Source organism: Scatophagus argus, chromosome 10, assembly GCF_020382885.2.
Source record: "Scatophagus argus isolate fScaArg1 chromosome 10, fScaArg1.pri, whole genome shotgun sequence".
NCBI classification, from domain to species: Eukaryota; Metazoa; Chordata; class Actinopteri; family Scatophagidae; genus Scatophagus; species Scatophagus argus.
The window spans coordinates 6,302,117-6,322,876 of record NC_058502.1 but is presented as its reverse complement, the minus strand read 5'-3'; the positions used below and the strand labels follow the sequence as shown (position 1 = coordinate 6,322,876).

General features: G+C 39.5%; 4 protein-coding genes across 5 annotated transcripts; 2 read left to right on the top strand and 2 right to left on the bottom strand.

Annotated features, from left to right (window-relative positions):
• Positions 1-2,033: 2,033 nt before the first annotated feature.
• Positions 2,034-3,861, bottom strand: hint1 (histidine triad nucleotide binding protein 1). Its single transcript, XM_046402802.1, has 3 exons — positions 3,700-3,861; positions 2,574-2,678; positions 2,034-2,345 (listed from the first exon to the last, which is right to left on the bottom strand). The coding sequence occupies exons 1-3, from the start codon at positions 3,808-3,810 to the stop codon at positions 2,181-2,183; spliced, it is 381 nt and encodes a 126-aa protein (XP_046258758.1). The 5' UTR covers positions 3,811-3,861; the 3' UTR covers positions 2,034-2,180.
• Positions 3,828-5,330, top strand: lyrm7 (LYR motif containing 7). Its single transcript, XM_046402803.1, has 5 exons — positions 3,828-3,979; positions 4,197-4,269; positions 4,406-4,476; positions 4,719-4,800; positions 4,921-5,330. The coding sequence occupies exons 1-5, from the start codon at positions 3,962-3,964 to the stop codon at positions 4,989-4,991; spliced, it is 315 nt and encodes a 104-aa protein (XP_046258759.1). The 5' UTR covers positions 3,828-3,961; the 3' UTR covers positions 4,992-5,330.
• Positions 5,331-5,689: 359 nt separating this feature from the next.
• dync2li1 (dynein, cytoplasmic 2, light intermediate chain 1) lies at positions 5,690-11,285 on the top strand. 2 transcript variants are annotated; one of them, XM_046402801.1, is made up of 13 exons: positions 5,690-5,830; positions 5,936-6,017; positions 6,163-6,197; positions 6,551-6,620; positions 6,944-7,032; positions 7,249-7,447; positions 7,774-7,842; positions 8,044-8,121; positions 8,295-8,374; positions 8,581-8,651; positions 8,805-8,902; positions 9,077-9,169; positions 10,759-11,285. In XM_046402801.1, exons 1-13 carry the CDS (start codon positions 5,817-5,819, stop codon positions 10,819-10,821), a joined length of 1,041 nt encoding a protein of 346 aa, XP_046258757.1. In that variant the 5' UTR covers positions 5,690-5,816; the 3' UTR covers positions 10,822-11,285. The 2 variants fall into 2 exon arrangements, with proteins under 2 accessions (XP_046258757.1, XP_046258756.1); XM_046402800.1 differs by having other exon boundaries at positions 5,936-6,059.
• On the bottom strand, positions 10,819-20,333 carry abcg5 (ATP-binding cassette, sub-family G (WHITE), member 5). Its single transcript, XM_046402798.1, has 14 exons — positions 20,162-20,333; positions 19,719-19,840; positions 19,163-19,299; positions 18,041-18,139; positions 17,461-17,593; positions 16,273-16,412; positions 15,723-15,852; positions 15,414-15,627; positions 14,949-15,154; positions 13,090-13,228; positions 12,825-12,898; positions 12,519-12,630; positions 12,042-12,154; positions 10,819-11,566 (listed from the first exon to the last, which is right to left on the bottom strand). Exons 1-14 carry the CDS (start codon positions 20,329-20,331, stop codon positions 11,382-11,384), a joined length of 1,974 nt encoding a protein of 657 aa, XP_046258754.1. The 5' UTR covers positions 20,332-20,333; the 3' UTR covers positions 10,819-11,381.
• Between the last annotated feature and the right edge of the window lie 427 nt (positions 20,334-20,760).

The window sequence follows — 20,760 nt, the reverse complement described above, 5'->3', positions numbered from 1 at the left end:
TCATACCGACATGCTTCATGCCTGAAACTGTTCACAAACCAAGCAGATGTTTTAGATTCTTCATAACTCTAACCGTCCATGGATGCATCTCTCAGACTGAATCTGTTGAAAAGGATTTGTAGTGCCTCACCTGTTTCTCCCTCACCCATTATTTTTTCTTTTCTCTTTGCTTCCCTTCCTTCCTCTCCCAGTAAATGGAAAGAAAAGTGTTACGCAAACTTTGTCTCTTCAGTAGCATGTACAGGACAGCTGAGAGCTTTTCAAGTTGGTGTCCGTGTTGATCTCATTACTAATACTGAATGGCAGTTTTACATAATGGCAACAGTCTTCGGGAAACCATTGATCATTTTCATTCAAAATAATTACTTACCAAAGTTAACACATTTATTGATCTTGTCATTTTCAAACAGTTGAGCCATCTTGAAATTCATCTGTTGTGCAAAGCCTGAGAATCTGTATTTAAAATATGGCAGTTGGTTTCATATTTCTCACCTTCTCTGAATGTCCAGACCATTTTTCTGCCAAAAAAATCAAAGATTAAAACAGCCTATTTATTATAATGAAACACTATTTTAATCATTGCTGAAATATCTTTTTTGGCTTATGCAACATGGCCTGAGAGAATCAATGCTCTTAGCTTATTTCAGTAGATCCACTCAAGTGTCCTATCATTTCCAATTGGCTTTTTTTTTTCCAGTCACGGGTGATGTGACCTATTTTTAAACTTAGCAGAGATAAGCAAAGAAAAAGCCAATTTAAACAAAATATTTTGTAATGTTTGGATATGTCTCTGATTTTGTAGCGCTTTTAAGTGCTTTGCGTCACCTCACAACAAGTTTTGTTTTCTTAATCGGTCACTAACCAGTTTGAGCTCATTGTACACCCACGACGTGGACATCAAAAACTTTCTTTGAGGAAAAACAGTGAGAAGAAATGAACATATGTTTAAAAATAAGCTCCACATTTGTTTTATGAATTTTGCTAGTAATATGGCTTCTTATCAGTGTACATACAGGAGGAGCGTTGCACCAATGGGGGACGTTCCATTGGACCCGATCCAGAGACAGTATAGTTGACCTCTTTCTCATTGACTTTGCTGCTTTTCTCGTTACTTTATGGGGACTAACCATTCTCTGAATCTCTCTTCAGCCTATAGTCTTGTGTTTCTAGAGTAAGATGACCTTAAAGCAGTAAATTAGTACATAGATTGCGATAGTGAATTTAGGTACCAGAATACATGTTCCTTTCCTTCTGTCTATAATGTACTGTACAGTGTTTTTTCAATGCCTCAAAGTGCCCATTTTGACAATAGAAAGGCATTGATTAAAAATGTAGTAGTCGTCTGAAGAAAAAAAGAAAAAACAAACTCATTTTGCACATCAGATTGTGGTGTTTTTTTTCTCACAGAAGTAGTGAACAAGCAGCGAAAAGCTGCATCAAATGTCAAAAGGCTTGACAAAGCATGATATCACTTTGCCTGATATCAGACTGCCTTGCCTCTCTGGAACTATTCTGTCTGTACAAACAAAGCCTCTATTTCTGCCCCCCCCCCCCCTCCACCATTTTTATCAAAAAAAAAAAAATTGAAATTAGCGGACTGTGAATGCTAGGTACATGTTTATGTTTAAATTCTACGTCATCTGATCTGTTTTTTGTCATTTTTGTTGTCATTTTTGTAAAGGAAAAAAAAACATTTTATTTATTTTTTTTTGTTTAATATTTTTTGGATGTTTCATGCATTTTATATTTGTTCAACTACCTGCATTGTTTCTTACTCTTAATAAAAGAGAGCCATTCACTTGTTTCTCTGTTTTCAATCATCAGGGCATTACTGACTGATAAGGAAGATAAATTTATTCCAAAACTGGATGGTGTTCCAACAGTTCTGGCAGGTTTCTTAGCTGTGGATAACTGAATTCTCAGTTTCAACTGCAGTGATTAGATTTCGGTACTGCAATGCAGCGGTGCTTGAAATCCCATCAGTGCTAAAACAAAGGAATGAGGAATTTCAGATAAAGACAAACTACGCTCACTGTTGTTATGAAGCTTTATTGATGTCATCTTATTATCATGAATCAATTTCCAGGTTTTGTTTGACACTTATTTCACATGACAGCACTGGTTGTCAGACAAGAGATGTGAACGACGATGGTGAGACAGTCTGTGCTGGAGGACAGAGGTTAACCAGGGGGCCACCCCAGCTGGCGTCCGCCCAGGACGTGGATGTGGATGTGATAGACGGACTGGCCTCCGTCTGGTCCATCGTTGACGACCAGCCTGTAGCCTTTAGAAAGGCCCGCCTCTTGAGCACACTTCTTTGCAACCATCATCAAGTGGCCCAATAACTGAGACATGAGACAAAATGAGTGCATGACAATAAGGTAAAAATACACACATGTATGCATAAGCAGAAAACCCCTGGATTACAACACAGTGCAGAGAGAGAGAAAAACTGGCCAGAGGAGCACACAATTGGCTGTCAAGGGTTCCATCTAGTGGTCAATGACAAAACTGTTGGACAAATCACTAAAAATGGGAATACACAGTCCGGTATAAAAGCTAGAAATACTTACTGCAGCATCACTATCCTCCGCTTTTGACAGCTGAACAATTGGCTTTTTTGGGACGACAAGGATGTGAGTGGGAGCTTGAGGAGAAATATCAGGGAAGGCAACACACTGGAATACAGAAGAACAAATTCAGAAGAAGAGTTTAGCCTGGGCAGACAGCTGTGGTATTGGTTTAGATAATAAGAAACATCCATGAGATATGATGCTGCCTGTATTGTTTGCTGCTGCATTTAGTGATGTTTTATGCTAATGTGACGTCCACCTCAGTTATTGTACATATGTGGAGCTACTCTTAAAGCATGATGGGCAGGATGAGTAGGATTTACTAAGTGGAAATACAGTAACTACTACACATCATGACCAGGTAATAAATATTAACTGCTGCTAAAATTCGCTCTTGCACAGTTAGTGTGGTGTTACATTATATCCTAATCATCACCACAAATCTCTGTCAGTGTACAAGCAGTGAAGCCTGTTTGACAGGAAGTGTTTCTCACCGGGAGTTGGCTTCTGTCTGTGCAGGCTTGTAACACAGGCAGCTGCGCATTTTGATGGTTTTGTCCCTCTCATGCGCTATACTTAACCAGTGTTGATCTCATTATCAAAACCGCAACAACAATAACACATACATGCACACAATCCTTAACTATCACAGGCTACCGTTATATATTAAAAGGCCTTGCAGACAGTAGCAGACAGTCTTGCCCAAAAGGACTCTGTCAAACCTTGGTGGCAAGCCAAGTGTCTGCAGAAGTCAAGTAGCAGCAAATGTAACATGAGCAGCGTTTTGTAACATGCAAAACTTAAACTAAACCGTGAATGCAAACCTGTCAAATTCCGTTAAAAACGCTTTTACCGATTCTTTTGTTTAAAAGCACAAATTCTGTGGTCTGAAAGCAAGCTGTGTTGTATCACCGCAGCGCACCGTGTGTGGATATGTCTTTATTCTGCTTAAAAACAGCACACAAGTCAATATTCACAGAATTACAGTAAATTAACAGTTTCGGCGAAGCTAAGGCGGAGTTAAAATGAGCTAACGTCACATGCAAGACTCTGCGAAACGCTGCCAAGCAGCAGTGCGTCTTAGTGCACCCAAATGTGTTTATACGTGAACGTGTTTAGTGCATACCTGGTCATCTTCATAGATTAAATTGGCCGGTATCTCTTTGCGCACGATTTTTCCAAAAATCGTATCTCCGCCAGGCTGAGCAACCTGCGCCTTTGCCGTTTCATCAGCCATGTTGGCGCAGACGAACCGCTTGCCAGGGCCGCTTTTGGTTCGATAAACCACCGTGGACACTCATTGGTCACGTAAACGCGTCATTTTAAAGTCTGCACTGATTGGTCCTTGTTACTTCCGCCAATGCCGGAAGTTAGCTGTAGAAGTCACGATGAGCACTCGTTTGAAGGTGAGGGATAGAAATATCGTTGTTTATGAAATGACATTGTTAAAAAAACTTTTTATTTTTTTCTCCCTTTAGCCGGTTTCATTTTGAAAATAAAACATTTGCATGTTTTAAGAAGTAGATAGGTGAAATGGCGAGAAATTGAGGTGTCCACAACTGCAGCCAGCTGACAGCTGTAAATGTACTGATTGCTAAAAGCTGAGTGTCTGTTTAATTGCAGGTCCTAAGCGTGTTTAAAACGCTGCACAGAACAAGGATGGCTGTGTTTAAAGATGATGAAAAAGCACTTTCGGGTGAGTTTTATACTTCATTGGTTTCATTCCCAATAAAAGATTGTCTGTGGCTATATGTTTGGATGGATGATGTTTACCAACCAAGCCTTACCAAACCAAAGATAACTGAATGCATAAATATTTTTTCCCCACAAAGCCGCAAGGTTAAAGATCAACGAGGAGTTCCGGAAAAACAAAAATGAAAGGTCAGAAGAAAATATTGTGAAGGTACTGTGAAAGTGCAAAAGAAAGTGAAGTTATTTAACTATATAGATTATACATTTTATTTGGCTCTACTTCATCAGTTAGAAATAAACACTATTTTGCTAAAAGTATTTTTTTTATCCTAATCCTTTTATATTAAGTATCTAATTATTAATTAATTTTAAGGTCATTTTACATGTTTGTGTCCAGAAGCTGTTTGTCCCATAATCCATCCATCCATCCATCTTTCCCTTCTGCTTTTACAGATGATCAAAATGGGCTCAGATGTAGAAGTTGTTCTTCGAGAGACTGTGCTACAAATGGAACATGCAGGAGAAAACAGGCTCTGTAAGTTGTTTTTCTCCATGCTAGCAAGTGAAATGTGTGTACATCCTCTCTCTGTTTTCTAACTTTGATGTTTTCAATGATGTGTATTTTTTATGTTCTCTCTCTTTCTTCCACACACAGTGCTCCGACCCAGAGAAAGCCTGATGCTAGAAAATGTGCCCTACTGTGACCAACCCAGGAAAAAATCATGACAGATCTGAGGACATTTTTTTTCATAAAACAACAGACTCACTACCCTCCATTACCACCTATACACATTTTAAAGTCATCAACCAAAAACTAACAACATTTCAAGTTTCAAGGTGAGGGTCTCCTGAATGAAGAACATTGTAAAGATGAGTACCACATGAAAAATTGCCTGTTTTTGTCTCACCTGTGTTGAAATCTGTGCTGTGAACTGAATGCCATAATTTCATGTACAGCGTTTTATGGAATGTATTTGAAATGTGTTTTCATTTGATTTGAAAGTTTTCTGCTTGCTTTTCAGTAGCTTCTGATTTAATAAACTAGAAAATGTTACTTCACCACTACTGAAAAAGAAGTTTCGTTCTGTTCTGATTAAAGAGGAGTATGTCTACGGTTTAATTTATTGTTCAAAGCACTACAAGTAATTGATGGATTTAAAAAGACCATCAAAATTCCAAATTAAAAGCCTCTGAAAATGCATTGTTGCAGTAGCTATGTCTTTTATGTATGTATATATATATATATATTGCAATTGTAGTGCATACAATTGGTATTTATAGTTAACACACCAATTAACCACTGTAAATTACGTCAAAAAATAAATATGCCAGTTTAACTTTCCACGTAGGTATAGAAGTATGCGGTGCAAAAAAGGTCTTACTTTATCCTGATCAGCACAAAGCTTGTTTCTACTAAGGTACTACATTTCCCACAATGCCCGTTAAGAACGTAAAATGATTTCGTCATCAAAGTGCGCCGTTACTCTGGCAACGTTTGTAACGGATTTAGCCATTTAGCTAGGTTGTCAGCTTTGTGAAATATCAAATTTAATGCCAAAACTAAGGTGAGTGTCACTTTGTATTGTGATTTTCACATTTCTTTAACATTGATGTAGAAATATTAACATGTTTTTTCGAACAACGTGTCGCTTTTGTTTCGTATTTGTCAGCTCAGACACGCTATGGGAGCTTTCTGCGGCGGAGATCCACAGTCGGGAGACTGAAGGTGGGGAGGAGGACGGAGGAGAGACGGTCAGTGAGAGGACCGTGTTTCTGATGGGGAGCAAGGCAGGGGTATGTTTCCCGTCGTGCCAAGCCACAGAAGGTGCATTTATTACTTGCCCTGTCATGAGCTGCATAAGCTATGGCTAGTAAGATTACGTTTGTTTTTTCTCAGGGTAAAACGTCCATTCTGCTCAGATGCCTTGACAGGTGAGTAGGCTATGTGTGTGGCCTAGGTAAACAGCTCAAAATTAACAAATCTAGCCTAAAACCAGACCTGTTCTTTGCCTTCTTATTATTCTATAATGTAATAATTCTTTTCACATGCAGATTCAGTTTTGTCCTTTTGCTACAATGCACGTTTTATAATCTAAGCTCAAAGTTCTACTTAATAGCTCTCAAAGTTTTCAGCTGCATCTCACAGTCTTCTGCAGAAGACTGAGCTTATGACATGACAGAAAATGACAACTCGCCAGCTCCGTTCACAAACAAACAAAAACAGTTTTTTTCTTAGATTTTTTTTTATTGCACATCAATAATTCATTTTTTGTTTTATCCACCAGGGATGAACCGGCCAAGCCGACTCTAGCACTGGAGTACACCTTTGGCAGACGGGCCCGAGGACACAACACAGTATGGAAGCCTTTAATCCCAGATGACTTGTACACTTAAACATGCTCCCAAAACTGATAAGAAGGAACTTTGTGAAAAGTTAAAAGTTAATTCTTGCAAAGAACTGCAAAAGACTGTAAATTCATTCACCACACATCCTAGCCCTCAAGCACATTTACTACAATGCACTAAGATCACTGTGATCCTTGGTGTGCTTATGTGACATGACATGCTATTTACTCAAACCCATTGATTTTATTCTACTCTGGTAAATACTTTGTTTCTTTGTAGTGAATGTTGTACTGATGTGATAAAACTGATAGCCCAGCGGTTTCCTTTTTCAGCCCAAAGACATAGCCCATCTATGGGAGCTGGGAGGAGGAACCTCTTTGTCAGACCTGGTCCAGATTCCCATCACTCCTGTCAGCATCAGGTAGGCCACTTTCTCCTCCGAGGTCTTGTTGTTTCAATTTACTTTTTTCTCACAGTGGTGATATGTTTAGAGTAAGGTGTAGTATGTTACATGTTCTGAATAATGAATTATGTATGCTTTGAAATGCATGTTTTCTTTGGGTGTTTTCTTTGTCCGAGCCTCAGTGCTCTTTTATGCATCCCCTCAGAGTACTTATTCCATCATGCCTTTTCCCAGGTCTCTCTCTGTCATCCTCATTCTGGACCTTTCTAAACCCGGTGCCCTGTGGGGAACCATGGAGAAGCTGCTGCAGGCAGCACGAGCACAGTTGGAGAAAGTGTCTTCCAAGGCACAACAAGCACAGAAGGCCAAACCTGGAGCCAAACACCAGATGCCTGTCCCCTCAGTAGCACGCGTCTTACCTAAAGACTATCCCGTAAGACCTCAGCTCATTACACTAAGTATAACATAATCTTTAATTCAGTCCAGGGCAACATATAGTATGATATTTAAAGAACTTTTGAAATGTACGAACAGCTTAAGGATTTCCAATGTTTCAGGCTCCTAGTGAATGCTTATATGTCACAAATTAAAATGTGAAAAGACCAATGTCACCAAACTAAACCAACATGGTACCTCTCAGTGTGTACAGAGTCGAAATAAAATGCGTAAGACTTGTTGTAGGTGAAAGGTTATTAGTTTTGTTTAGGGTACACCTAAAACGGTACACGTATCCTGAGTTAACTGTGTCTCTGTCAACAGGACAGAGAACTGATCAGTCCCTTTCCTGTCCCTCTGCTCATCATTGGCAGTAAATATGACCTCTTTCAGGTAAAGTACAACCTCAACATGACTTATGGAGTTGGTCTCATGGTAGCTGAATAGCCTATGGTTTATGATATTTCAAATGCTTGATATTTGTACCACATAGAAGGTTTAAGCATGGAAGTTTGGTGTGTTGTACTTAGATTGTGTTTAACGTATGTTGTGTGACATTTGCAGAGAAAGATTTTTTTTTCATCTGTGTTTCAGGAATTTGACTCTGACAAGAGGAAAGTGGTTGGTAAAACACTTCGTTTTCTTGCCCACTACTACGCAGCCTCTCTTATTGTAAGTGTCTTTTTACTATACATGCAGAATATTTACAATTAACATAACTTTTGATTACAACACACTCCAATTTGTACATTTTTAAGCTTTTGCGTTCTCTGTATATTTAACCCACCATTGAATATCAAATGTTCCACTTCATTTTTATTTCTGTACTTACATTTTTGTATCAGTTCACTAGCTTCAAGTCAGAGAACCTCATGTCAAAAACCAAGAGCTTCTTCTCTCACCTGGCTTTCGGTCTTGACAGAGGGTGAGGATGATAACTCAACACTGACACCGAACTTATTTTCTCCATGCTAGTTAAACACAAAAATACTTTCCCAGTAGCATTTCACATTTATTCACATTTACAAAATGCATTTCACACCTCTTTAAGTATTTTAAACAAAAATGAATTATTTTATATTTCACTGTGTTAATGATTTTAAAAAAATGTTTCTATAATATTATGATCAGGAAAACTGTGTCCTGTGACTCCACAAAACCTCTCATCATTCCAGCCGGCTCTGACTCCTTCAGTCAAATAGGTGAGCACAGCACCACTCTGTGGCCAAAAGCAGTCATGCATTTAAATGGCAATAAAAAAATGCTCCTGCTGTGTTGTGTGGTAAACAGCTGATTTAGAGCCATCGTCTGCCTTGTGCGATATTGTCTTTTAAATAATTTTCATAATGCTTTAGGATCCCCTCCTACAACTGATGTGGACATTACTTCTCTGCATGCCAAAAACCCAAAGGACCTCTGGAAGAAAGTCTACGAGCGTGTCTTCCCTCAGGAGGTGGGTCAGTCGCTGCCCCTGTTGTTTTAGAAATGAACACCCTCACACTGGTCAATCATATTCACACACACTGACTGTGTGTGTTAATGCAACACGCGGTATTCCTCTGTAAACAGTCCATTTTTTCTTTCAATTTCTTTCTTTCTTTCCATCTAACTGAATTTGTCTTTGCAGAATACCAGTGAGCAAAAGGAACTAAAGGATCCAGCCAAAGACCCGCAGTACAGCGAGCCTCAGATTGATGCCATGAGAGCCCAGAAAGACCAGGTAAGATGCCTTCACCTGTCACACACTTCCGTTATATTGTTCTGCTGCTGCTCAGCTTTGAAAACTTTGGCAAAGTAAGTCATTCACCTCTGGGCAAACTGTGCCACTGTAGTGTCATAATTCAGGAATTGACAGCATATTCATCACTTGAGTCGACCCTGACCTTTGACTTCCTCGTGTCGAGGTACACGTATAAATTACGATAACAGATTATAAGAACATTGAAAGGGAAATGAACACTGCTAGTGGATTATGATTAGATTTAATGATAGCCCAAAGAGGGTGTCATTTCAGCCATAAAACCTACAGTAAGAAGTAGCTTTTCCTCTTTGATACAGTAATTTCTTTCATAGTTTGTCACCACTGCTCTCTCTTTGTTTTAGAGTTAAGAGTGCACAAGGATATTAATAATGGTCATTTAGAACATTTTATTTCATATACGCTATGTGTAACTTACTTTGGTTTAATGAGATCATGTAACAGCATTAATAGGATCAGTTCCTTCTGCTGCCCAGGCTAAACTGAATTAAATAAGAATTCACATTTTACCAGAGAGACAAAGACTTAAAGTTTTATGCACCCTGCTTCACATTTGTCTTAAACAAGGGTGTACCAGAGTAACCTTTTGTCCTACAGTAACCTCTATGTAGTAGTGTTTCTAATTAACAGGCTGTAATATATCCTGAGGTTATAAATTTAGAGATTAGGAGTTTCCCCGTTGACCTGTTCTGGTGCCACTCTGGCACTTGAACTATAGTAAACTGTTGGAGTTGCCGTGTTGTTATCACTGACTGAATCTCACCTGATGTTGCTCATCTTGCTCTGCCATTGGATGGCACAAAACTGAACTGGTCTGGGTAACCAATAGGAGAAATGGGTTAAAGGTTCTTCTCTAAGTATAGAGAGAAACAAACTAATTGAGACTACAAAGAGCACAACTGGATCAAAAGTGGAGAAAAAGGGACACAATATAGGACACAAATTAGTGACACCAGGAAGGAGCTCTGACAAATAAAGCTGTAGAATTTTATTTTATCCCAATCCTTTTTGGTTAATGTCATTTTTATTGTTGGTTCCTGTTTCAGTTGTTGATTTGTTTAAAAAAAGTAATAAATAAAAACATGAAAATCAAATCTAACTAAAATCTAATAAAAAGAAAATGCATGAATATACACCCTTAAAAATTTTAACCACGAGGTAACAGCAATTTACATTACATTACAGTAAATGAGGAGATTCTTAATGTTTCTGTAGAATCAGAGTTCTCCATTGGCCTGCAGACCTACTTTTCTACAGAGCAACTGGAAGTAAAAACAAACTGGCCCAGGTTACCCAGCTTATTATAAAGCCTGAATTATATTTGATGCTCAGAGGCCTTGAACTCTTGCGGTGTTGATCTAAATGTTTCACACTTTTCTGGTGTTAAGACATAATGTTTTCTGTGCCCTCTAAGTACATTTGCTTGTCAGTGGAGGAGAACTAAACCATTATGACTTTATGTCTGTGCAACAGCCTGCTCTATTGCGTTGTTCTTCATTAACTTCATAAGAAAAAGTCATGTTTTTTTCTTCTCCCGGTTTGTTTTTCAGGAGTTGGATCAGTATAAGAGGAATGCAGCAAAATCATGGAAAGGACTGGAGCTTGAGACATGAGGGAAAATCAGCTTTATGGTCACACACAAACATCACACATTAATGCAAACACAGAACATATTTTGCAATATTTATTTCCTTTTGTGTCATATTGTATTTTCACTTCTTGGTACTTCATATAACTTGTATAACCTTGTAAACTTGAAGAAACTTGTATGAGATTTTTTAAAAACTATTTTAACATATCAAAACGTTTATGCACTAATGATGAGATGTGTTCTAAAAAATAAACAATTCTACATTATTGCAATAGGCATCACTTCCTATTCATGACACATTACAGTCACACTATTTAAACTAAAAAATAATACTTGGAATACATAGATGTAAATTTAGCATTAATTCTATTAATAATACACAGCAGCCCATCATTAATTTATACAATTTATACAAAACTTCTATTTGAATCTGTGCCGTCGCTGTTTGTGCCCATCATTGTTAAAGCAGCATGTTGGTTTGTGGTACTTTGCTGATCTTCTCTGAATAAGCTCAAACTCAGATCTTCAGAATCAGTTCAGATTCCCGTTTTGAACAAAAGATTCTCCCGCAAATGTGTGGTTTTAGTGAAGTACAACTTTGTCTCTGATCTTGAAGCTGATCATGCCAAGCAGCAGGAGAGCAGGGAGGAAGGAGTAGAGGAGAACAAAGTCAAGTGTGTATCGGGACAGAGCGCCAGGATAGCCCTCATCAATGATCTGATTGCCTTGAGTGATCACACAGGCTCCTGGCAAAGGTTTGGAAACATCTGCAAGAACACACACCAGAGGGAAAGAGTTAACAACTGTCACAGCTCCAGTGTGTTCTGCAGTCTGTCCTGTGCTGCCAAGTGTCCTTGAACTCTGAACTCATCCATCGTTGTACCAGCGATGATTGCTAATAATCTTTAATCTTTCATCACACACAGCACTACAGTAGATGAAGAGATTAAAAGGGAGAGTGAATCAGCCGTGAATTACATTTACTGATGTGATACAGGAGTAGATTTTCCTACTGGAGCAAAGCATATTCCAGATGTTCTCCGTAGGGAAGGCCAAGTACTTAATCAAAGTGCTCTAACAAGTAGAAAGTAAGACATTCCCCTTTTTTTAAAAGGACTAATCATATGAGGATACAGAGTCTTTAAATACACCTTGTTAAGAGTGAAATTGTTATACTTATGAGTCACTTTTCGCTCTCGGGGTGGGTGGACACAGGATGATCTCATGGTAAAAACAACTTACTGCATGTGAAGTTGAGTCCTTGGAACTCAGTGACTATGAGCAGCTCACAGCTGTACTTCTGAAAGGTCAGGTAGCTGAGCCACTTGAAGACCTCTGGCATCTGCTGGGTGCTTCTGTTGAGAAGAAGAGGAGAAGAAGGTGTGTTAATGGTAGAATACCTCTGCACAGCTACAATTAAAACATGAAAAAATCTCGTCAAAGGGTCAAATCACAATGGGCTTGATGTAAATTTTACTTTATATTGAAAATGTCATGATATTCTTACAATATCTATAGAAAATTTGAAAAAACTATAATGCTGTAATCATAACTGTATAAAAGCATAAAAGAAGAACAATTAGACTTAATGAAGAGTGAAGAGGCAATCGAATGATAACCAAATATTATCATATGTGTATTTATATCCCAATATCAGTATTATTTTTTAATGTCATGATTATCATCAGAACAGGTGTATTGCAACACCCTCAGTCTCACCTTAGGAAACCAGATCCCACCAAGATCCCTGCAATATTAAGCAGAGCCACTCCGGTGTTGACCATGTTAGGGTCCTGGACCACGCCCAACAGTACCACAGTCAGCAGCTCACCTGAGGGAACAAACTAATCATTAGATACAAATAAAAGCAATCAACAGCATTGAAAAAAGTTTGGAGATTTAAAGGTTTAGAAGATTTAAATCAGCAGACTATCCATGTTCCTATTATTTACTTTGTATAATACAGATTATCATTTGCTTTGAAAATAGAAGATGACTGTTTTTCCCTCAATTGCACCAGCTCACCGATAATATGTGGCACCAGGACGACTGCAGTGAAACACAGGAAGCGCAAGCTGTCAGGGTGCATCCCCACCGTCCTGAGAGGACAGCAGGCAGGGACAAAAGAAGAGTTTGTGCTAAGACAGGCTGAGGTCAAGTTGAATTTGCAGATACAGAATATGAGATCCATTAAATCCTGGTGGGTGGGTGAGTTTGGCCCCACATGAAAAGACATATTACAACATATACAGTGATCCATGTGGCAAACACATGCACACTTACTACCCACCAGTAAAGGAATGAGGTGAAGATGAAAACGCTGATGATGCTGAAGGGCAGAATGTGGAAGATGTAGGCCAAGAACATTTGCCATTTACTGTAAAGACCATCCTGACTCTCCTGATCGCTGATGGCTCGTAGTGCCGGAACTGTTAAAAAACAAAGAGTGAGACAGAGGGGAGAGAGCAGATAATGTGATGGAGGCTCTTAAATGAGCTAAAATCACCCTGTTATATACAATGTAAATGGTAGATTAGCATGATAAAACTAGAGGAAAGTATATGTCAATATTCAGAGTGGACTACTTTTGTTAAGCTTAGCCTTGACTTCAACAGACGATCATTTTGTGAAATCTTATTCTGACCAGAGGCACATCATCAAAATGAATACATGTTGCTCTGTTCCATCGTTAAAATTTCTCCCATTTTGACCAAAGACATCAAAGAACTTGATTTTTGCTGTCAGTCCATGGTCCAGATAGGCAGGCTTCCTGCAAAGTTATCCAAACAATCCAGTAAGCTTGTATCCTATCGCTCTTTATCTATGAGATTCAAGGTCAGTATGAAATCCCCAGTCATAACGTCTGGCTGTCTGGGTGCTTTTAATTACCTTTTAACTCCAGTTTGACTTCTGCTCTGCCCAGTGTTTTATCACAGATCTTATCCTCAGTATCTGTGACAGCCAAAGCCCTAAAGATTTAACTGATAACCCAGGAGGAGATAATGACCCCACACAACAAATATCCTTCACAGGTTATTGTCTTTATCATGTTTTAACATAAACCTTACGCATAAAATTAATGTTAAGATAGATTATTGCTTATTAGGGCTTATTGCCAAAACATTTCAAAATGTCAGATCAGAATTAAATTTGATGGAATTCTAAATTATTTGAAGAATCACATAAAGCTCACACCCTAAACTAAACTAAACTAAACTAAACTTTAGAGTAGTACTGAGTTCAAAAGAACACCTTAGGTTCAGTTCTGTTTAGCGTTTTCTTTCTATTTCTGTAAAGTACACGTGTGACAGTTTGTATTTGAGGTTACTCTAAGTCACGGCAGCTGCTATAAATACTAAACGTGAACTTGTTTAACACAGAAAGACACAAAGACATGCATGCGCAGGTAAGATAGATAGTACAGTTACTGTAGGTCTCTAGGTAAAAAGGCACTTGGGTTCATTTAGCGCTGGATGGAGTCAAGGTCAGTCAAATATAGTACCTCTCTAACAACTGTGTTAACTCACGTCAAATGACGAAAAGTTATACATTTGTAGCGCTGAGGTCATACTCACATTTAGCCACATTCTGACCAGCTGCAGTTCTAATCTGTCGCACTGACACTGTACTATGACTGACAACTCGTCCCTTAATCCTTTACTTTGGAAGTGCATGAGGGCACGTTCACCACCAACAAAATCCAACCTACACTCAACACATTTTTGCTGAAGGGAACAAAAAAATACTGCAGACAGCAGAGCACTTTCACCTGATAAGTGAGCTTACACAGCAAAGATAAAGACACGTGAAACATGCTGCTTAGCAAGAAGAATAGATCGCATGAAAGACCACAGACACTTCAGAATATCCAGAAAATTATCAGATCAATTATCGTACTCATTTATGTATTACTACTCATGTACATATTTAATGGGTGATGTTAATAGAAACACGTTGTTAGATGGATTATCATGTCACCCAGACATTATGTAACTGCTGAAATAGTAACTTGCTATACAGTATCTTGATTTATATTGATTTATATATACTTAAATATTAGCAGTGCACTGCAATAAATGTGTAACTTCAAGAATGTGTAAAATGTATTTTTCCCATCTATGTACAGATGCATGTGTTGGATGAACTCACAGAGAGCCACAGCATTCAGCATGCCAGTATAGGGTGAAGCACCAATGCTCTGATAGATGATGCCGATGCGGTCCTGCACTGCACCCTTGCTGACATCGTTGTCTAAATGCATGACGAAGAAGGCCACAAAGAGACCGTAGATTAGGTTCTGGGACAGTCGCATCAGGACGCCCATCCTGTCTCTGGACAGGTTTCTTACTGTCCGCCTACTCACAAAATACACACAGAAATATATGTAAACTCAAAGGAATACATATCCTCTGGTACATATTCATACAGCAATACACAGCGGCCAGGCAGGAGAACTGTACACATAAGAGAAACAAAAAAGAACCAAGAGTTATATATACTTAAATTCAAACTGATGCAGCCATTGATTCAAGAACCTAAACGAAATTATTTCTGTGGTGGGCAATAGTCACTTCGCATTTACAGATGATGTCTACACACACAAGGGGCACTGACCTGAGCAGAACCTCAAGTTTGGCTGCACCGCTGGGTGACTCTTTGCTCTTAAAGGGAATGGCTGGTTTGTCTGCCCGCTGTAGGCTCTGCTCCATTTTTCCCAGCATGCTCTGGTAGATGGCAGACCTCTGGTAGGATGAAGTGATCTCATGCATTCGATTGAAGGTGGCTGCCTCCCTCTCACTGTTGCGTGTGTCCACAGAGGTGAAGTCAACTGTTCGACATCGCAGGAGAGTAATTTAATGTTCATGCGACACACACGTCTAGCTGACACACTAGCTGCATGGCTATAATGTAAACATACAGTACCATAAATGTCAAAGGGGTTGCAGTACTCTGGACACTCATATCCACATTGGCTGAAGAACTCCACCATCTCTTCTGGCTGCCCACAAAACACCAGCTCTCCACGACTCATTATGGCTATTCTGCTGAACACCTGGGACACGCACCATCAAACAGTTTAATCTCATCAATAAATGTCAACTGAATGTGAACACACAAACTGTTGGTACTATTTTTGGTACAAAATAAAACAATGGAAATCGCGTACTTAGAACATTGTAACTTGGGAAGATACCCGATTGATTTGACTAATCTAGACTTCAATTTCAGCTGAACTTTTTGTCAGGAGGAGGACTTGGGATTCTGTCCCCCATCACTTCAATTAAAAATGCATTAAAAAGTGATCTCCTCAGAGCCCGTATGGACAGAATGGGCAATTACAGCAACCACAAACTGTTACCATGTACGTGTGGGCATGTGTGTATTTTTTTAAGATAAACTTGAAAAATTGTCAGTTGATCTTTTAAAGGAAGTTTCAGTCTTTCTTCTTTCCTCATTTTATCTCGTCACTCACCCTGAAGAGCTCGGAGCGTGGTTGGTGGATGGTTACTATGACGATACGGTTCCTCCTGGCCAGCTCTGACAACAGCACCACGATCTGATTGGCGGTCATGCTGTCCAGACCGGTGGTCGGCTCGTCCAATAGGATCACCTCTGCAATGACATCACCACCCTCATGCAGGCTTGTAACACAATGAACAACTGAGAACCAGAAAGGCAGGATGAGAACTTTTTCTTCTTTTAAGTTGGAAACTTTTAAATGTACTTTTTATTAAGTGACACATGCAGGACCCTCACGGGGGCTAACTTAACTTGTGAAGATAAGTTAAGTCTCTTTTTTTTAAGTTAATTACTCTAATTAGGACAATTAAAAGATTGCCTCTTTGCTTTATGAAAGCAGAGTGGAATTAGCAGATGCTTTAATTGCAAGATTAATTCATTTCCTGGTTGATTGGAGAGGCAGTGAATGGGAACTCCTCATTACTTTGTGCGTGACTGTATGTATGTGTGTGTGTGTGTGTGTGAGTGTGTCCGTGGCCATTCTAATCCTGAATGAGGACTGAGACCCTCCACCTTCCCTGGAGGACTGTGGACCTGATAAACTACACCTGAGATGAGCACAGGCACACACACACAGAGGAGGGTCTCTGCTCATTCCCTTCGCGGTGTGATAACCCAGACTTTCATTACTCTTCCTCTCCATCACTCTGTCCCTTTCTCTGTTCTTCCCTCACATCCCTTCCTCTCTTACATGAATGCCTTTGTTTTTCAGAGTGGACTTATTTGGGGAGAGACAGGTCTTATGGAGAACTTTATTCTCCTCTCAGGATGGCACAGTCCTGCCTCCAGTCCTGTTGCTTCCAACAGTATACAGTATGTATTAAATTTAATGTTTTATATGCAGTGATTCGCTAAACAAAAGTGTGCAAAACATACTTCTGATGTTGTGCCACAGCCCATTTTGTACAATCTTTGTCCCATGTGTCTCAGAGCTTAAAAAATCTCCTCTAATGTTGTGGTTTATCTACTCCACAACTCCTCGTTTCAGTTCTGTAAAGCCTTCAGAATTTCAGAGTTAACTGCTTTTACCTCAATTCACCTTATTGTCAGCATTTAAATTTACAGCAGTTGCACCTTGTTGAAGTGTGACGTCTGTCGTGATACACAAATAAAACTCCCATAATTGTGGAGGGACACTCACTTGGATCTTGAAGGAGCTGGCTGGCTATGGAGACCCTCCTCCTCTCGCCCCCAGAGATCCCCGGGAAAACACGACCTCCAATAACAGTGTGGGCCACGTGAGTCAGACTCAGCTCGGCCATCGCCGCCGAAACCTGCACAGGAGCCAGAGGTCACGGGTCAGGTGACAAGGGCCTACTGAAGACAGTGTCCTAACTAGTTCTAGTAAGTGCACTTTATTAGGAGAAGAAATAAAGAAACAAAGTAAATAGGATAAGTTATAAATATCCAATATCTATAAGCTATAAATATCCAACTCGTTTCATCCTTATTTTACATATATTCATTTATTCTGACACTGGATGTAACTTTCTTTGAACTAACTGTGACTTAGATAGCCAAATACACAGCAGGATATCACATTATTCTGGAGATGGTGTCTTATTAAAGGAAAAAAATGTAATCAACATCTTATTAGCACTTAAAGCTTGTAATGTGAAGAATTGCCTCTGGCTCTCCAGTTGTTTCCTGTTTGTATTTTCTCCAGCGAAGATAAATGCCGCGTTCGCGTGGCCGGAGCAGAGGAGGCTCGTAAAATTTACCTTCTTCTTGATAGCTTCAGCCGAGTGTCTCCGCAGGGCCAGCTGAGCTGTGTAGGTCAGCGTCTCCTCCACTGTCAGATAACTCAACAAGTTGTCACTCTGGAAAGGAAAGAGACAAGAAGAAGAAACAAGTAAGTTCTAATGACACCGATAAATATTTCATAGATCTTTTCATAGTTGAGATATGGTAAAACTGATTTTGTAGACCTTGTAGTAGAATCTTCCTCATTTTATTTACTTACAGCCGTACAACTGAGGTGACAGCAACACACATTTATGATCAATCTTTCTCTTGTCAAACTGTAGAATATCTTGAACTTTAATGGTATAACTGGTATGAAATTAGGTGTAAACATCCATACTACACACATACATCCATACAGGAAACACACAGCAGTGTGCTGTATATTTGCATATTCATGTATAATGTTTTCTTGCAAACTAGCTGTAACATAACATTCGTACACACACACACACACACACACACACACACACACACACACACACATACATTCATTGCTTGGACCTGCTGAACCTGCTGCCTGCTTCAATTAACACGTAGCAAATATAGCAAATCCCAATCCCACTTCTCCCTAGTCTCTCATCTGAATGACTTTAATATCGGGAGCTCATATCACCTCCTCATCTACAGCTTAGCAGGGGAAGTTAATGACGAGGCTTCGAGAGCAGAGGGGGCTGCTATCAGCGAGAAGAGAGAGATGATTTGAAAGGAAGCAAGGCCACTTTTAAGCCAGTGTTTTTAATTCAGGCTTTGGATACACTTGAGCACCTCTCATTGAGAGATTAAGTGTATGAGGAGGCTAGCAGGGGTCTTTAGTTAATTTCATCCAAAGGCCAGGGCAACCTTTTCAGGAGTTTTTACAAAATGGTGTGTGTTCATTGAGTTTGCCGTGTGGTATTTATGGTTTTGCAGTTTGAAAGAGGCAAGTCACATCTCCTCGGGCCAAGTCACATCCTTACAAAATGTACAGAATTTTTATTGTATGTTTAAGTTTTAGAATTTTGTGAGCTAAAGGCCCAGTCTGAAACATATAGACAGTGTATTTAAATCACAAGTAAGTGGTTGTCTGTGTTTGTGCTGTTTGGCTGTTCCTGTGTTACCTGCAGTACGTAGGAGAAGCAGTCCTGATACTCTTCTCTCTTCATTTTCCTGCCGTTAATGAAGACCTCACCCAACAGTGTTCCACTGTTTCCAATCCTCCCTGAGATGGCATCCAGCAATGTGGTTTTTCCTGAGCCTTTACAATGCAAAGTGCACACACACAATAAAAAATAACAACAACAAAACATATTTAAGAAGATTTTAGAGTCTAGATTTTAGCTTTGTCAACAGCACATATGAATCCAGATGAATCCTTTCTTTTGTAGATCTGTTTTATTCTCATGAATAAAGTTTGTTGCCTCATTATTAGTTATTGTTTTTTTTACTTTTTATTATTATTATTATTACTAATAATAGTTAATTATAGTTTCCCCCAGTGGTTATACTGGCCCCTGAACAACATATGAGCATTTTCACTTAGTTAAATGAACCTTCAACCTGAATCAAAGGTTCTGTCACATTGTCTTTATTCTGAGTTCCAATAAAACTGAACTTTCTATATGTTCCTAATATTAGAATTATTTAAATGCTTTATGGACTGAGCTAAGTCCGAACCTGAATTGCCCAGTATGCCCATGATCTGCCCGCTGTCTACGTGGAAGGAGACATCATTGAGGATCTGTCGAGTCCACCGCTTCCTGTAGGAGGGCAAGTCCCACCATGGACCCACACGCTCACTGGAACACACACACAGGGACATTTATAATATCAATAACTGAAAAGAAAAAAAATCCACACTGATAATGATCATCATTTGATTTGAAAATATTTAAGTATCGACATTCATCACTCACTGTTTTTTCTATTTTCCAACACAAAAAGTTTCAAGTTTAAGTGGAATTAGATCACATAAAATTATGGATAATTCAACCCAACCCTGTCTTCGTGTTTACACAGTAATATAGTTATATCTGTACGAAGTCATCATGCTGATTCTCACAGTTTTTGCACCTATCTGTCATCCTCCCATACACTCTGTCTGTGTCTGCAGCATTTACCTGACAGTGTAGGAGATCTTGCTGACACCGAGACAGCAGGAGGGCTCTGATCGCCCCTCTCCACCGTCCCTCCACACATCCCTCTTCACCTCCGACACGAACTTGAAGGACTCTCTAACTTTGGTCCTGTTCTGTGGCTCTTCTGCCTGCACTGAAGAAAATTTGTTCATGTCTCCGGCCTGTGTGCTAGTCCAAGCGTGTCTCAGATCAGTGTCTTCATATCCACACGTCTCATGAACAGCATGTGAAGCTCTAAAGTCGAGTTGTCCTGCAGGGTCAGACTTTGTTTCTCTACACCCATTCCCTTTACAGAACAGCAGTGCGAGAGCGGTGGTGTCTCTCAGGACCCATAAACACACAGTGAAGGTTGCGTTATCTCAGAGAACTTTGATCTGGAGTTATATAAAGAAGACAAAAAAAAACAAACATGCTGAGTATACCGACTGGCCGTCAGTCTCGCTTCAGCCCTCGAATTGTGCACTGTGACAAGAAAAGCTATGACTGGCAAGACAGAGCAGATGAAGGACTGACATGACATGAACTTGGATGCTTGGACAAAGAGAAGGCTTGTGAGCTGAGACGAGAGGAGATCTTCAGCT

Excerpts from the sequence above, each read along its gene's own strand:
- lyrm7 (XM_046402803.1), top strand. Across the intron at positions 4,477-4,718 it reads CAGAAGAAAATATTGTGAAG|ATGATCAAAATGGGCTCAGA; the intron begins GTACTGTGAAAG and ends CTGCTTTTACAG. Across the intron at positions 4,801-4,920 it reads TGCAGGAGAAAACAGGCTCT|TGCTCCGACCCAGAGAAAGC; the intron begins GTAAGTTGTTTT and ends TTCCACACACAG.
- abcg5 (XM_046402798.1), bottom strand. The coding sequence starts at position 20,331 with ATGAACAAATTTTCTTCAGTGCAGGCAGAAGAGCCACAGAACAGGACC. Across the intron at positions 18,140-19,162 it reads GCTTCTCCTACGTACTGCAG|AGTGACAACTTGTTGAGTTA; the intron begins GTAACACAGGAA and ends TTTCCTTTCCAG. Across the intron at positions 15,628-15,722 it reads CAACCCCTTTGACATTTATG|TTGACTTCACCTCTGTGGAC; the intron begins GTACTGTATGTT and ends GATGTCGAACAG.
- dync2li1 (XM_046402800.1), top strand. Across the intron at positions 6,060-6,162 it reads TGATGGGGAGCAAGGCAGGG|GGTAAAACGTCCATTCTGCT; the intron begins GTATGTTTCCCG and ends GTTTTTTCTCAG. Across the intron at positions 8,122-8,294 it reads ACTACGCAGCCTCTCTTATT|TTCACTAGCTTCAAGTCAGA; the intron begins GTAAGTGTCTTT and ends TTTTTGTATCAG.
- hint1 (XM_046402802.1), bottom strand. The coding sequence starts at position 3,810 with ATGGCTGATGAAACGGCAAAGGCGCAGGTTGCTCAGCCTGGCGGAGAT. Across the intron at positions 2,679-3,699 it reads TAATCTATGAAGATGACCAG|TGTGTTGCCTTCCCTGATAT; the intron begins GTATGCACTAAA and ends TCTGTATTCCAG. Across the intron at positions 2,346-2,573 it reads CGGAGGATAGTGATGCTGCA|TTATTGGGCCACTTGATGAT; the intron begins GTAAGTATTTCT and ends CTCATGTCTCAG.